This window comes from Salmo salar, chromosome ssa20 (assembly GCF_905237065.1).
Source record: "Salmo salar chromosome ssa20, Ssal_v3.1, whole genome shotgun sequence".
Taxonomy (NCBI): domain Eukaryota; kingdom Metazoa; phylum Chordata; class Actinopteri; order Salmoniformes; family Salmonidae; genus Salmo; species Salmo salar.
In genome coordinates this window covers 8,388,671-8,405,422 of record NC_059461.1, presented here as the reverse complement: position 1 = coordinate 8,405,422, position 16,752 = coordinate 8,388,671, and the positions used below count along the sequence as shown (strand labels likewise).

At 47.1% G+C, this 16,752-nt stretch overlaps 1 protein-coding gene across 6 annotated transcripts in view; it reads left to right on the top strand.

Moving 5' to 3' along the window:
* adgrv1 (adhesion G protein-coupled receptor V1) overlaps positions 1-16,752 on the top strand; it is a 195,358-nt gene that overhangs the window by 48,229 nt on the left and 130,377 nt on the right. For 5 of the 6 annotated variants that reach the window (XM_014160914.2, XM_014160913.2, XM_045704307.1 and 2 more), the window contains exons 12-30: positions 823-949; positions 1,149-1,334; positions 1,585-1,765; positions 1,986-2,149; positions 2,310-2,433; positions 2,620-2,880; positions 3,876-4,002; positions 4,378-4,595; positions 5,781-6,515; positions 9,686-10,059; positions 10,931-11,107; positions 11,639-11,819; positions 12,461-12,654; positions 13,186-13,315; positions 13,612-13,692; positions 14,245-14,384; positions 14,758-15,367; positions 15,501-15,716; positions 15,913-16,128. In XM_014160914.2, the coding sequence (XP_014016389.2) occupies positions 823-949; positions 1,149-1,334; positions 1,585-1,765; positions 1,986-2,149; positions 2,310-2,433; positions 2,620-2,880; positions 3,876-4,002; positions 4,378-4,595; positions 5,781-6,515; positions 9,686-10,059; positions 10,931-11,107; positions 11,639-11,819; positions 12,461-12,654; positions 13,186-13,315; positions 13,612-13,692; positions 14,245-14,384; positions 14,758-15,367; positions 15,501-15,716; positions 15,913-16,128 (4,442 nt within the window). The remainder of the gene's footprint in view (positions 1-822; positions 950-1,148; positions 1,335-1,584; positions 1,766-1,985; positions 2,150-2,309; positions 2,434-2,619; positions 2,881-3,875; positions 4,003-4,377; positions 4,596-5,780; positions 6,516-9,685; positions 10,060-10,930; positions 11,108-11,638; positions 11,820-12,460; positions 12,655-13,185; positions 13,316-13,611; positions 13,693-14,244; positions 14,385-14,757; positions 15,368-15,500; positions 15,717-15,912; positions 16,129-16,752) is intronic. The other variant, XM_045704309.1, reaches the window with a different exon arrangement.

Below are 16,752 nucleotides of genomic sequence, written 5' to 3'. Positions count from 1 at the left end.
CTCTCCTGCAGGGTGGAGACTCCGCGCTTTATAGTGTACTTCGGGTAAGTGGCGAGTGGAGTGAACACTCTTTGTGTGCTTTAAATCACGACTTTGTCTAGGGAAAAAGGAACCACTAGGATTTATTGGGCTTTTGGTTTGATGGGGAGGGGGGGGGTTGTTGGGGTGGTTTTGTGGGGCTGTGCATTGGGAAGAGAGGAGCGTGGGTGTGGGGAGTAAGGAGGGATCTTCTTTGTGTTGCACCTAATTTGAACCGTTCTTTATGCCCTCCTGTAAAGACGTCAGTGTTTGTATGCATGATGCGAGTTGGACTCAAGTGTTTGTTTGGTGTGCTTTGCTCTGTCCAGCCTCTGCTTTTCATTTACCCTTTATGTGGCCACACACACACACACACACACACACACACACACACACACACACACACACACACACACACACACACACACACACACACACACACACACACCCTGCTCATCAGGGGCCAGGCTGACAGAACACACAGGCCCCCCCCCTGCTGTGAGAGAGAGAGGCTCAGGGGCCACTGAGTGACACGGTTAATCAGAGCAGCTCAAACAACAGGCCTCTGGTCAATACTGAACATGAGCCAATACAAGGAATTTACTCATTCAGTGTTTTTAAATGAAGGGTAAGTTGATGAAAATACTTGATTTCTGTGGTAAGCTTTGAAGTGCATCTCCTTGTTGTTTTACAAGCAGTACATGCTGGCTGTTTTAAAATTCCCCCACAACCCACATTCCCACTGAGATGAAGGCTTGTGAGTTCCTTTTTGGTCTAGCCGCTGAGTTCCCCTCTGTGTTGCAGGGTTAACGTTGAGAACCAGATCCTGAAGCCTGGCTTCACCAGTCGAGAGATTGTCATTGTGGAGAACGACGACCCAGGTGGAGTCTTTGAGTTCTCCCCCTTCTCCAGAGGACCCTGGTATATCAACGTACGTCTGGCACACAGACAGGCCTCATGACTGTTGATGCTCATCTGTTTCATCGACTGATGCGTGTTGAATAGCATCTTGACCCACCGGGTCATTTTCGCAAACTACCAAGTGTTCTCGATGGATTACCTACATCAACAACAGCAACGCTTCTGACCCCTAGTTTGTCCTGGTTTGCCCTGTGACCTTTTCTTTATAGGAAGGTGAGGTGGTGGAGCTACGTGTCATCAGGGTCCAGGGGCAGCTGCTCAAACAGCTGGTGCGGTATGTCCTCATGCCCTCGGGCAACGCCGAGTTCTACGGCGCCACGGGCATCCTGGAGTTTAATCCCGGGGAGAGGGAGGTGCTGGTGGCACTGGTGGCACGGCCTGACGGGGTCCCTGAGGTACAGCTACACGACTGTCCGTCCCCCCTTTATGACATCATGTATGTATGGCTTGGACACTCCCTCCTAACTGTGAGGGTGTCGCCGGTCCTACTGTTTCCAGTTTCAAATGCCTTTGAAGTTCAAAATCAGTTTGCTGGTTTTGATAGTTGTACATGTGTTCGCCTGTAGAACACAGTGCACAGATTACAGTGTGACAGTTCTGTTGATGTGCCCGTGTGTGTGTGTGTGTGTGTGTGTCTGTGTGTAGCTGGATGAGATGTTCTCGATGGTACTCAGCAGCTATAGCACTCCACCCAGTCGCCTTGGCAACCACCGAGAGGTCAACATCACGGTGCGGAAGAATGATGACCCCTCCGGGGTCATAGAGTTCGGCCGGTCTGGATTGGCAGAGGCCATCAACGAGAGCAAAGGCTCAGAGTCACACTCAGGTACAATGGAGCAGTGGAGGAACAGTGTCTAAAAACTAGACAGTACTTTAAGACAATATAGTATGAAGAAAGTAAAATAACAGGAAAACATTCGTGATCATATTTTAAGTCTTTTTAATTCTTTAGAAGACGAGATTCAGTAGAGAGATGATACAGAAACTAATAGGATTGAGTGTATTATATTGTAAATATTGTGTTCTGTTGTGGGTCTCCTTGGCAGTGGCCTATCCTGTGGTGAGGAACAGGGGTCGCTTTGGGGAGGTGTCTGTGTCCTGGGTCCTAGAGCCCCACATGTCTGCTGACGTCAGCCCCGTACAGGGATACGTTGTGTTTGCTGAGGGGGAGTATGTGAAAAACCTCACCCTCTTCTCTGTACCTGATGAGGTAAAGCCATCTCTCAAACGCTACAGTATTTGACCAGGGCTCCTTTACATAATGTGTATAACATCTATGTCAATAAAAATGTCATGGTTTGTATGGTATCTGTTATCTTTTCTACGCAATACTTCATCTTTGCCCGACAATATCTTGTTTCCAACATAAGCTCCCAGAGGACATGGAGAATTTCACCATCACGCTCCTGAATGTGACAGGGGGAGCAAGACTTGGGAACATACTCAACGCAAGCTTGCAGATAAACAAAAACGATGACCCGATTTACTTTGCAGGTAAGGATATCTTTGATTTGCTCCCTAGCACTTTATGTAAAGCATTGGGAGTTTTTTTCAAGCGCTGCAGCGTGTTAGCAGACGTAGAGTGGCTATATCAAGTGACCTAGTGTTTATTGTCACGCGGCATGGTGGTTATGTCAGTTGACGTAGGATGACGTAATACTCTGTCTCTCTGTCCTCCAGAGCCTGTGGTTGTCAGGATTCGGGAGGGGGGTGTGGCCAACTTCACTGTTTTGAGGGCTGGTCCGGCTGACTTTGTTGCCACGGTGATGTATCGTGTGGACTACGGCGGGACGTCACTGGGTGACTTGGCCCCACTGAGTAACGACACCGTGCTCGTGTTTGGTGTGGGAGAATGGTCGAAGAACATCTCTGTTGCTGTGGAGGAGGACGACACACCTGAGACTGACGAACCCTTCTACATCCTCCTCTACAACACTACAGGTGTGTAAGGCTGCCACGTTCTCTGTGCGTTCAAACGAACAAGATACTTCTCGTGACCTGAACAGGAAAAACTCTAAGCTCTAGTTTTAAACAATGGCTAGGTTCCTGGTCAGGTCACGTGGTCAGGAAAAACTCCTGGCCTTACTCACATTGTGTAGTATGGAAGGTTGTCCAATCGAATTCATTCTCTCAGTACAATAGCACAAAGAGATATTGGGCAAGTCATTTAGAGACAACTGTAGTAGGAAACAATCATCCTCGTTATGTTGACTGTTTTTCCTCGTTCAGTAGCTGTATCTCCAGTCTCTTTGACAGCTGTTTCTGTACATTGGTGAGTAACTGGGTTGATTAGCATTGACACTGGTGACCCTGAAAAGCCCTCCTAATCCCGGTATTGTGTGACACAGACAGGGATGAAAGCGGGTGGGCCTGTGGGGGAACTTAATTACCAAACTCAGACTCACTCTGCAGGCTGCAGCACAAAGCCCGCCAGCCCAGTCCACTACTCCACTCCGCTGCCTGGCCTGGCTGTATGTGCATGGACTACTTGGAGTGAAAATAAGGGTTAACCCACTCTGCTCCTCTCCAAGCCTTAGTTAACGAGAGAGGGCTCTTATATTATTTTCGTGGCGGACATCTGCATGTAGAACCCTGACCCTCTCCGCTGGGTTGCCGTGGTTACTGTGTGCTATGGTAATGAGAACAGTCTCCTTTTTGTGATGATATTTAGCATGACAATACTATGTGGGTATTATCAAGCAACCTCATCTCTCTCTCTCTCTCTCTCTCTCTCTCTGTTTCTCCTGTAAAAGCACACGCACATGCTGCGTTTTATTTAAGCCAAGCAAGATGTTAAGTTCAAACAAGAACATTTTACTGACTTGAAGGACATTACATGTTTTCTTGTGTGTGTGTGTGTGTGTGTGTGTGTGTGTGTGTGTGTGTGTGTGTGTGTGTGTGTGTGTGTGTGTGTGTGTGTGTGTGTGTGGGGACAGGTGACGCTGTTGTGTATGGTGCGGACACAGCGACAGTGGTGATTGAGGCCAATGATGAGGCCAACGGAATATTCTCCCTGGAATCCACAGAGAGGTCTGTAGAAGAGGGCAAGACCAACAACTTCTAGTAAGGACCAACTCTAGCCTTAATACACCATACACCTTTCCTGCATGCTTACCCAGCCTCTGGAATAGATTAGCAGCTCTTAACAAACCTATTGAGTTGATTATTCTACCATCTGTTGGTATAATTTAATCCTGTGTGGGACAGTTCAGGACTTCGGGGGCCGTAATGTCTGCTGGCACTCTTCTCCCTGGCACTTCGTTGGTCCACTAATGTCATTGGTTGCTAAGGAAGTGCTCACAATTGATTTTCAGGTCTTAATCACTTCCTGTTTAGAAGGAAAACACAGGAACCAGCATACATTCAAGCCTCTAAGGACCTGAGTTGTATCCTTGCGAGTTCTTCCTCAGTCCCACATACAGTCCTTTTGTCTCCTAGTGTTATCAGGGCCAGGGGCCACTTTGGCAACGTGACGGTGTTCTGGCGCCTTTATGCCAATGACACAGCCCTGGAGCCTGGTCAGGAGTTCACCAACACCTCTGGCTCCATCACCTTCACCACGGGAGAGGAGACCAAGCCCATCGTCCTGCAGGCCATCTCAGACAAACTCCCTGAGTTTAACGAGTTCTACGTCCTCAGGCTCATCAGCATCTCAGGTAAGGGGAAGTGGGAGTGTGAGGCAGATATCCGCCAGGTGACCTACTGAACTAGTAGTACTCCTGTAGTAAGTAACAGACTCACTCACACACAACACGCGCACAGCCAACGCTGCTGTCCCATGTATATAGAGACAGTAGACACTGGACCATTTCTTTTATACTGTCTTTCACACTGTGTATTCATATACTGTATTCTTCATATAGCTCATTCTAATATATCTACTACTGTACATTTCATTTTTGTTATATTGTCCATAAACACTGAGTTTACAAAACATTAAGGACACCTGCTCTTTCCATGACATAGTCTGACCAGGTGAATCCAGGTGAAAGCTATGATCCCTTATTGATGTCGCTTGTTAAATCCACTTCAATCAGTGTAGATGAAGGGAAGGAGACAGGTTAAAGAAGGATTTTTATGTCATGAGACAATCGAGACATGGAATGTGTATGTGTGCCATTCAGAAGTTGAATGGTCAAGACAAAAAATGTAATTGCCTTTGAACGGTTATGGTAGTCGGTGCCAGCTGCAATACTGCAGTTTGCCGTGTATTTATCAAGAATGGTCCACCATCCAAATTACATCCGGCCAAGTTGACACAACTGTGGGAAGCCTTGGAGTCAACATGGGCCAGAATCCCCTTGGAACGGGGGGGGTGTGCAACTCAATATTAGGAAGGTGTCCTTAATGTTTTATACACTCAGTGTACACGGCCTGGGTGTTAGAATAAGGCTATGAAGTAACAAAATGTGGAAAAAGTCAAGGGGTCTGAATACTTTCCGAAGGCACTCTATCTTACTGGTGTGTATACGCATAGATTGCATTTGGATTACTGATACAGTATTATTTGAGTTGTTAACTGGATTCATCCGGACATGAATGATTTCTTGTTTTTGATTATTATTTGTGTATTTGTTTGACATTTTTAGCTAGTAACATAAGCATTTCACTGCACCAGCTATAACATCTGCTAAACTTTGTATGCAACCAATAAACTTTGATCTAATTTGATTTGATTTAGTATGTTCTTGACTAGAACATCAACATCTGAGCTTTAAAGCTACCTATGTTCTCTCAGTTGAAGTGGGGTGTTATGGGTTATTCCTAAAGTACTCTGTGTCACGTTACAAATGTTGTTGATACCAAGCATTAACCATTTTCTGTCCGGTGATATTCCATAGGTGGTTACCCCGGAGAGGGTGGCCGATTGGCTAATACATCCCTCAACGCCTCTGTCCTGATCCCCTTTAACGATGACCCTTTTGGAGTGTTTGCCATCGCCGTCGACAACCTGGACCAGGAAGTGGCTGAGGACATCCTGTCAGAAGAAGACATGTCTGATGTCACTTCCTTCACCATCCTGCGGCAGCAGGGCACCTTCGGGGAGGTGCGGGTTGCCTGGGAGATTGTATCTGTCCGTTTCCCTCTCGGCCTCCCTCCCATGCAGGACCTCCTCCTCAGCGCCTCCTTCCCAAAGGAGGTGGAGCTCAGGCCCCACTCCAGGAGGCACCACTCAGGCACCGACACCTGGTTCTTCTCGGGCCTACAGGGGGCCTACGGCACCATCAGCCCAGAGGAAGGGCCTGACAGTCTTGCTAACTTCACCTTCTCAGCCTGGCTGGTTTCCAGGCCGGACACCAACGGCTTCATCGTGTCCAAGGGCAACAGGAACGGGACGCTGTACTATGGGGTGAAGGTCCAGACCAACGAGTCCCATGTGAGTGTGATGCTGTACTACACAGCCTTGGGGGCCAACAACACCCTGGTGGCCCGGGCCACGGCAGAGAGGTTTGTGGAGGACAATGTGTGGCTCCATGTGCTGATCACGGTGGATGATGGGATTATTGAGTTCTTCCTGAATGGCAACCTTATGCCCAGAGGGATTAAGAGTCTCAAAGGAGAGGCCATCACTGACGGTGAGTCCCAATAATTTCATTAACTCTTGAAGCTGGAATCCTTAGTTGCTACTGTACATCTATTTTGGGACTTAGAAATGAATGATACATACCCATTCATTCAGGAAGAATATATATTACAAATGCCTCGCGAGTTTATTTCAACTGTCATACCCCATCAGAACCCAAAATACAAGTTTGTTTTGCTGCCAGTGTTTGTAAACAATGGAAATGTAAACAAACACTGTATAGCCTCGAAACATGGTTAAAACTATCATTTTGATACCATGGATGGTCGGTCCATAGCTCTGTCTTTGAAATTAAGAGTGGTTATATTTCTCCAGGCCTATACCTCAGCTTTTTACCAAAACACAGGCTGGGTGGCTGCTTTGCTATTGTTTCAATTAAAGTCCTCCTCCAGACTCCTTATAACCTCATTTAACACCGGATATACTTAACAAAATGCACATCTCAATAGGTGGTCCTGGTACAGTATGTCATGATATGGCACAAGTGGGTGGGGGGGGGGGGGGGGCTTTCCACTTTTGTTCTCTGTTGCTCATCTATTATTCTAAAAGCAAGGGGGGAGGATGATGACGTCACATTTGACCATAAGACCAACTCCTTGAGTGCCATACTCCTTGAAGTTTGCAGTTGTGTAAAAACATATATATACTACCGTTCAAAAGTGTGGGGTCACTTACAAATGTCCTTGTTTTTGAAATAAATGAAAGCACATTTTTTTTGTCCATTAAAATAACATCAAATTGATCAGAAATACAGTGTAGATAGTGTTAATGTTGTAAATTACTGTTGTAGCTGGAAACGGCAGATTTTTTAAATGGAATATCTACATAGGCGATCATTAGAAAACCCTTTTGCAGTTATGTTAGCACAGCTGAAAACTGTTGTACTGATTAAAGAAGCAATAAAACTGGCCTTCTTTAGGCTAGTTGAGTATCTGGAGAATCAATATTTGTGGGTTCAATTACAGGCTCGAAGTGGCCAGAAGCAAAGAACTTTCTTCTGAAACTTGTCAGTTTCAGTTTCTTGTTCTGAGAAATGAAGGCTATTCCATGCGAGAAATTGCCAAGAAACTGAAGATCTCGTACAACGCTGTGTACTACTCCCTTCACAGAACAACGTAAACTGGCTCTAACCAGAATAGAAAGAGGAGTGGGAGGCCCCAGTGCACAACTGAGCAAGAGGACAAGTACATTAGAGTGTCCATTTTGAGAAACAGACGCCTCACAAGTCCTCAACTGGCAGCTTCATTAAATGGTACCTGCAAAACACCAGTCTCAACATCAACAGTGAAGAGGCAACAAAGACCAAGTCCATATTATGGCAAGAACAGCTCAAATAAGCAAAGAGAAATGACAGTCTATCATTACTTTAAGACATGAAGGTCAGTCAATGCGGAAAATGTCAAGAACATTGAAAGTTTCTTCAAGTGCAGTCGCAAAACCATCAAGCGCTATGATGAAACTGGCTCTCATGAGGACCGCCACATGAAAGTAAGACCCAGAGTTACCTCTGCTGCAGAGGATATGTTCATTAGAGTTAACTGCACCTCAGATTGCCGCACAGAGTTCAAGTAACAGACACACCTCAACATCAACTGTTCAGAGGAGACTGCGTGAATCAGGCCTTCACCAATAAGAAGAAGAGACTTGTGATTTATTTAGAATTCAAGGGACACTTAACCAGGATGGCTATCACAGCATTCTGCAGCGATACGCCATCCCATCTGTTTTGCGCTTAGTGGGACTATCATTTGTTTTTCAACAGGACAATGACCCAAAACAGACCTCCAGGCTAAGTAAGGAATATTTGACCAAGAAGGAGAATGATGAAGTGCTATATCAGATGACCTGGTCTCCACAATCACCCGACCTCAACACAATTGAAATAGTTTGGGATGAGTTGGACCGCAGAGTGAAGGAAAAGCAGCCAACAAGTGCTCAGCATATGTGGGAACTCCTTCAAGACTTTTGGAAAATTAATTCCTCACGAAGCTGGTTGAGAGAATGCCAAGAGTGTGCAAAGCTGTCATCAAGGCAAAGGGGTGGCTACTTTGAACAATCTCAAATATAAAATACATTTTAATTCGTTTAACACTTTTTTGGTTACTACATGATTCCATATGTGCTATTTCAAGGTTTATATATATATATATGTTGCTCAAAACATACGCTATATTTGGGATATCGTTTTCAACAGGAAACATTCAAAATCGCTGCAGGACATCTTTAAAGATTCTAGCTTTAAAGGCAAAAGTCATAATACTTACAATTGTGTTATTGTATAATTTACACTTTCAGACTACAGTGACTTCATTGAAGTCTAGCCTGTCTGAGCCTGTTTCCCGTGAGGCGTCTCACTCTCAGCAGACAGAGGCTTCCCCATCAATCTGAAGTCACCGGTCGTCTGTGAGTGACCACTGTGGGACCCTGATCCTCTCCTCACTCTTGTGGCCCACATCTGGTCAGGGAGGATCTATTTAAAACCATGCATTCCACCCAACCCCTCTCCCTTTGTTCAGACTTACAGAGATTCTGCAATGCTTGAACGAGCGCATAGCCGCCACACTGGTGGACATTGTTACAGGCAGAAGAAAGCCGACGGCAGTTTTCTTTTCCCCCCTCAATAACTGAAGACATAACGGGGCTATCTGTGTTGATAGCTCTTCTATGGTTAACTTCAATCGAAGGGATATAAATGCCAACGTCAGACACGTCCGACCTTGTCAACTCAACCGGTGTTTTATTGCTTTGTCTGATGGCTTTGTCAGGGGTCACCATCGCAGGTTTTCTCAATTTGTCCAGTGTTCTGCTGGGTACTGGTCAAGCCCTCAGTAAGGTGGGTCATCATAGGGAATGACCTCTGAACTAGTTAATGGTTTAATAATTTGCACTGCAGAGATAGGCCTAATGATGATGCGCTGTACCCACTTTTTTTCCACAGGGTTAGGGTTAGAGACGAAGACAGATTTGGCTTTGGAGTACATAGGCCTACACCTTTTTAAGTCAGCATTGTAGCATGAAACCATTCTGGAACGGATACGCTGTTCAATACAGGCTTGTCAGCTTCTCCGTATACAAAAAGCTTAGCTTTTTTTGACAGCAGCATGACCACCCGCTGCTTGATGTTTTTCTGAGTGTATTCTGCCTCCTGTGTTTGTGTTGCAGGTTCAGCTCCGGTGAGGATCGGCTCGGACCCCTACGGAGAACAGCGCTACACGGGCCTCCTGCAGGACCTGCGTCTCTACCACAGCAGACTGAACCACTCGGAGATCCACGAGCTCCACGCGCAGCCCGCCAAGACGGACCTGAGGAACATCTCTGGCTACCTGCAGTACTGGCAGGGCGAGAGGCAGAAGGCCTTTGTGGTGGAGGTGCGGGACGACAAGGAGGAGGAAGGGGAGGAGCTGTTCTACCTGCAGCTGGTGGCGGCCCATGGGGGAGCGCGTCTCCCCCTCCCCCGCCCCACCGCCACCCTGCGGGTGATGAAGAGCGACAACGCCAACGGCTTCTTTGGCTTCACCGGCACCTGCATACCAGACGTAAGACACTCGCACTCCCACGAAAGCACTCGCACACACGCTGTAAATGATTTACAGTATAAATGAGACGCTATTGACACTATTGAGATGAAATGTACAGACCGTATTTACCAACTCTGGCGGTCCCTGAGTTTAACAGACACATCAGCAACAGTGATGTAAAACACAGAGTAGAATGAAGACCACACAGCACATTATTCACACATTCTTTAACTGGCTTTGATCCAGCATATCTCCTGAGAATATGGATATTTTGTTACCGAGAAAGACATGTAATTGAAGGCAGTCATTAGTGAGTGCATATCCTTCTGCATATTTAACCAGTGTTTACGCCTGGGTGAAAGTGTGCGCTCTGCCCTTTAGGGAGATTGGACAAGGGTGTCTCATGGCTCCGCTCAGGTAGAGCGACAGATGGCAGAGCAGCCAAGGGCATTCCTATGGAACTAGAGTCCCAGTAGCACAATAGGTGGTACACCAGGGGATGCCATTCCATCAGAACTAGGGTCCCTCTAACGCTGCAAGGGGACAAAGGGACTCAGAGGCATGCGGGGCTATCGGGTGGACTCTCTGCAAATCACATCTTGACTGTGCAGGAATTAGAGGAGGGTTGTCCATAAAAGTATTTCTCAAACCCAAATGTTCATTTTTGGAATGTGTGGTTGTCTGTCATGAATTGGTAATGAACTACCCGTATCTTGCTGTGGAAAACATGAAAATGTCCAAAATGATTTTCTTTCCGTTTTTATACCAAGTTTGTGATCAAATAAAAGGTTGTGTGCAATTTTGACAAGTGTAATGTGACATTATGTTTTAAAATGTCTTAGTTCAGGGAGCATCATTAATAACCATCATCTCTTTTCTCTATGGCCAGACGACAGAGGAAGGCTCCACCATCTCCTGTGTTATTGAACGGATGCGTGGGGCTCTGGACCACGTCTATGTCAACTACACTGTCACTCAGCTGGACTCAGACAGCCAGGCTCAGGCCAAACAGGACTTTGCTAACGCCAGCGGCTCTGTGCTCTTCCTGCCCGGTCAGCGCTCTGAGGTGAGGGGGAACACCCAGAGTGCACACACACACACACACACACACACACACACACACACACACACATACATACATACATACAGCCTGGGAAAACTACCCCGCGCTCCTCAATCGTTCATGAGCTAGGGAAACCCCAATGGTACACCTGTAGAGCAACCCTATACATATACGAGAACATACACACACACACACACATTGCATATAAATGCAACTGCAAGAAGTTCAGACTATAGGAAAGTTACAAACCAGTCAATATAAATATTTTACCATGCATCTACATTTCTGGCCATATTGAATCCCAGAAAACTATTTTCATCCATTCAGTGGTGTTGTTGACTTCTAGCCCCACCTAGTGGCTAAAAGGAAAATGTTGTCGTAGTAACAGGTGCCTGGTAATGATTAGGCTTAGTCTAAAATCTCACTACAGAGATCAACGCCTGAAAACACATTATGGATACCTACGCTAGGACTGATTTTAGATTAAAATCTTCACTCTCATGTGTTATGACATCATCTCCCTGCGACTCCCAGGTCCTGAACCTGCTGGTGCTGGATGATGACACCCCTGAGTTCGCTGAGTCCTTCCAGGTCACCCTGGTGTCAGCCGAGTCAGGTGACGGGAAACCAGGCTCTACCCCCACCAGTGGGGCCAGCATTGACCCTGACAACTCAGCCACCACTGTCACCATCACAGCCAGTGACCATCCCTATGGTACAGAGAGGCATACACACATCACTGTGCCACCCTACTAGAACCTCAAACGGATACCCATCTTCCCAGTTTCCACCCTTAGTTGCACTAATCAAGAACTGAAACAATCTGTACAGCCACATAGTTAAAGGGATAGTTTAGTGCCAGCTGTACTTTCCAGTCTTTGTGCTAAGCTATTTAGAATTGGCTCGTGAAACTCCCTCTAACTTCCTTCATACTGGACGCAGAGACATAAAAATGGAATCCACGAGTTCATCTGATACCTTTTAAGAGATACATAAATGAACTTCAGTCAGCCCTGCTTACAACCTACTTGAAAGGTTCAGCTTGTGGCATAACTTGAAAACAATGTAACAGACTGCTATTGGTGTGAGTTAATAACTGACTGTTATACTGTACATGTGTCATCACAGACACAATGGAGCAAAAACAAATGATCACTCAAAGTTAAGGATGTTCCCATGTGAATGTATGGTGAATATTTAGTGCATTGAGCCCCTCTCTCTCTCTCTCTCTCTCTCTCTCTCTCTCTCTCTCTCTCTCTCTCTCTCTCTCTCATAATCTCTGACAAGCGTATTGTTCTATGAGGCTAGATGAGCAGCTGTTGTGAGTACTGGTACCCCCCCCCCTCTCTCTCCCAGGTCTGATCCAGTTCCAGTCCAGCCTGCCAGCTGAGGGGATGATCCGCCCGGCAACAGAGCCTGCCCATGTCACGGTCAATGAGGAGGACGGAGAGGTCCGCCTGCTAGTGGCCAGGGCCCAAGGCCTGTTGGGAAAAGTCATGGTCGCCTACAGGACCTCACCGTTCACCGCAGTCAGCCCCGAGGACTATGAGGTCATTTCCAGCCTTCCTTATCCCGTAGACCAGGGTCCCAGGCAGACACCGGGATGGATGGTTACTGGAGATCTGTGTATTCTCACACAAATCACCCTTAGAAACCAATGCTTTATAAAGCGTGATTTACTTATGTATGTTTAATAAGGAATACACCCATAATCATTACCTATTTAATCCTCATACTTGGCTATCTGTTGCGCTTTTATTTTGAAATGATGAAGACAATAATAAGACATACCTGTACATAAAAGCCCAAATGATAATGGATGACAATTGCAGTGTGTTTGAGTCACTAGACTCACTCCTTGGATAGCTGTTTGGCTGCGTCTACACAGGCGGCCCAATTCTGACCTTTCGCCCAATTATTGGAAAAAAAAGCTGATCTGAAAAAAAATCTACGAGTGGAAAAATATCAGAATTGGGTTGCCTGTGTAAACACAGCTAATGATAGTGAGCTTATGCTAACTACCCAAGCTAGCCTCTTGTTCCCTACCTGATCTGTCTGTACCTGTTCCATGGCCCAAACAGGACTCAGATGGCGTGCTAGACTTCCTGCCAGGAGAACGCTTCAAGTACATTAGTGTGACGGTCATAGACAACCCCGTGCCAGAGCTGGACAAAGTGTTCAGAGTGGAACTCTACAACCCTGGTGGAGGAGGTAAGACAAACAACTACCATTGGTTGATTGATTCGTTGATTGATCGGCCAATTGGTGATGATCTTTTTTACCTCCTCTTCTCTTACTTCAGATACTTGTTAGAGTTCACCTTCCTATCCTGTAGTCACATCCTTCAGTATTTCCCATCCCTGAGATCCTGTTCTAACTGACCCTTTGCCTGTGTCCTTGTGTGCTCCTCCTGTGTGCTCCTCCTGTGTGCTCCTCCTGTGTGGTCTGGTGTGCTGTGCTCCCCTATGATTCCCACTCCTCTGGTGTGATCCTGTGCGATCTCAAAGTGAATCAGTTCCTTCGGAGTGAAGGCAGTGGCAGTGGAGAAAGTGACACTGAGTTTTTCCTCCCGTCCTCTCACCACCGTGGTAAGATCACCTTCCCCTCCACCGCCCCTCCCATCTTTTTAGACTCCACCTTTTCCCCTAAGTGTGTGTGTGTGTGTGTGTGTGTGTGTGTGTGTGTGTGTGTGTGTGTGTGTGTGTGTGTGTGTGTGTGTGTGTGTGTGTGTGTGTGTGTGTGTGTGTGTGTGTGTGTGTGTGTGTGTTTGCATGCCTGTATATTTGTGTGTATGGTATTTACATTGCAATGGGGCCAGTGAGCAGTGACCAGGGAGATTGGTGTGGGAAAAGCAAATAGGCATTATATTGAGTGGAGGGCAACAGTGGTAAGTGGTGACCAGAAATGTCACAGACCCCCCAGGCTCATTGTTTCTCTGTCGGGGTCCACCCTCCACCTGATTAAAAACCCACAATGCACTGCTGTGTTCAGTGCTATTATTTCAAGTGGATCAATGGAATTCAACTGGAATTTCGTTTTAAATTGCACACTAGGAAAAACTCTCGATGACTCATTTGAACAAATTGTAAGTATGTAAATAAGGGCAGCCTTTACAGTTGTGTGACGGTTTTTCTATATAGCCAGCCTGGGAGTCGCCTCCCACATCACCGTGACCATCGCGGCCTCTGATGACGCACACGGACTGTTCCAGTTCAGCCAGGACTCACTGTCTGTCAACGGCACCGAGCCTGAGGAGGGACGCAGCACTGTGCTCCTGCAGGTCATTGTGTGTGTGTGTGTGTGTGTGTGTGTGTGTGTGTGTGTGTGTGTGTGTGTGTGTGTGTGTGTGTGTGTGTGTGTGTGTGTGTGTGTGTGTGTGTGTGTGTGTGTGTGTGTGTGTGTGTGTGTGTGTCTATGTGTGTGTGTGTGTCTATGTGTGTGTCTGTCTGTGCGTGTGTGTGTGTCTGTCTGCATGTGTGTGTCTGTTTCTATGCCAGTGCGTGTCTGTCTGTCTGTCTGTCTGTCTGTCTGTCTGTCTGTCTGTCTGTCTGTCTGTCTGTCTGTCTGTCTGTCTGTCTGTCTGTCTGTCTGTCTGTCTGTGTATGTGTGTTCCCCTGACATTAGGTTGTAAACTCCCTCTTTACCCGTATCAGGTGGTGCGGTCATCTGGTGCCCTATCCAACGTGACTGTATTCTGGGAGGCTGAGGACAGCTCTAAGGAAGACCTCATCAGCAGGGCCGGGAACATCACCTTCCACGTGGGCCAGACCTGGGGGGAAATTGAGCTACAGGTGGCCCAGGACGAGGTGCCGGAGCTGGACAAGAGCTTCGGCGTGTCCCTGGTCAACGTCTCCCATGGGCGTCTGGCTGTGAGGACTGAGGCCACTGTGACAGTGCTGGCCAGTGACGACCCCTACGGAGTGTTTGTGTTCTCAGACAGCAGCAGGCCAGTGCGCCTGTCCGAGGGCCACACCCTGGTGATCCTCACCATCCACAGGCAGAGGGGGCTGATGGGAAAGGTACGCGTGACGTACGGAACCCTGAGTGAGGCTGACACCGCCCCCTTCATGACCCCGGGTGTGGGCAGGGCCAGTGAGGGGAACGACTTCGTCCCCCTCCTGAAGTCGGTGGTGTTCACGGCCAATCAGAGTGAGGCTAACGTAACCCTTCGAGTGCTGGATGACGATGACCCTGAGAGGGACGAGTCTGTGTTCGTGGAGTTGATCAGTGTCAATCTCATAGAAGGAGAGCAGGAGAGACTAAGTAAGTCAATGCCACATTTCCACGTCCCGACTATGAATCTCTGGGCCTATAGTCGTCACATGGTCAACATTTGTAGCTGGAATATGAGATGTTTGTCAAACCATCCGCTTTTCCATGTTTCTATCTTTCCTAGTAGCCCGGTCTCCTCGTCTTGGTCCGAAGGCTGAGATCGTGGCCCAGGTGATAGTGGAGGCGAGTGATGACGCCTTTGGGTTCCTGCAGCTGTCTGCCCCGGCGGTCAGTGTAGCTGAGTACTATGTCGGACCCATCATCAATGTGACACGCACCGGGGGAATTTTTGCTGACGTGTCCGTGAAGTTCAGGGCCGTACCAATGACTGCCAGAGTTGGTAAGTCTGGTCTACATTTTATCTCAATAGTGTTTTGTTATGTTGCTAAGCATGTACAGTGTGTGTGTGTGTGTGTGTGTGTGTGTGTGTGTGTGTGTGTGTGTGTGTGTGCGTGCGCATGTTTGTAATAATGTGTGCGTATGTGTGTAACAATGTGTAATAATGTGTGTTTCTAACAATGTGTGTGTCAACACAGGTGACGACTACAGCGTAGCATCCACTGACGTGGTTCTTCTGGAGGGGGAGACCAGTAAGCCTGTTCCCATCTACATCATCAACGATGTGATTCCTGAGCTGGAGGAAACCTTCCGCATCGAGCTGCTCAACGTGACCACAGGGGGCGCTCGCCTGGGGGCGCTCACTCGCACCATCATAACCATCCTGCCCTCTGATGACCCCTTTGGGGCCTTCGGTTAGCTCACGTCTCTCTCACACACAGAAATGCACTCACATTTGCCGATAATTTTGCCGGACAAATTTTCTGGGGAAAAACTTTGACGAAGATTTGAGGCTGATGCGCATCGCAAGCTGCTCTTAGGATTTGGACAGTTTTGACTTCCCAACAGCAGCGGCTCACTTTGAGCAGGACGAGGTCCGCCGCAAACGCAAGTAAATTAGATGCAAACTATTGTGTTCGTAGACAGCCATGTTTTGTTATTTACCGTAATTTCCGGACTATAAGCCGCAACTTTTTTCCCACGCTTTGAACCTCGCGGCTTAAACAATGACGCGGCTAATATATGGATTTTTCCCGCTTTCACATTTTTTTTCTCCAAAAAAACACATTCTGTGACGTGCTCAGTTTTTTGGCGGCATGAAGCTTTCATTAGACCAATGAAATTGCCGAACGGGTTAAGGTCAAACAACTTTTTTGTTTACTGTTTAGATTAAATCGAGCGCTCTCAAACTTCCCATCATTCTGATTACGGTAGTCATTTTGTCACCCTCATCATGGCAAAGACACAGAGAAATGCATATGATGCAGCTTTCAAGTTGAAGGCGATTGATCTGGCTGTTGGAAAAGGAAATAGAGCTG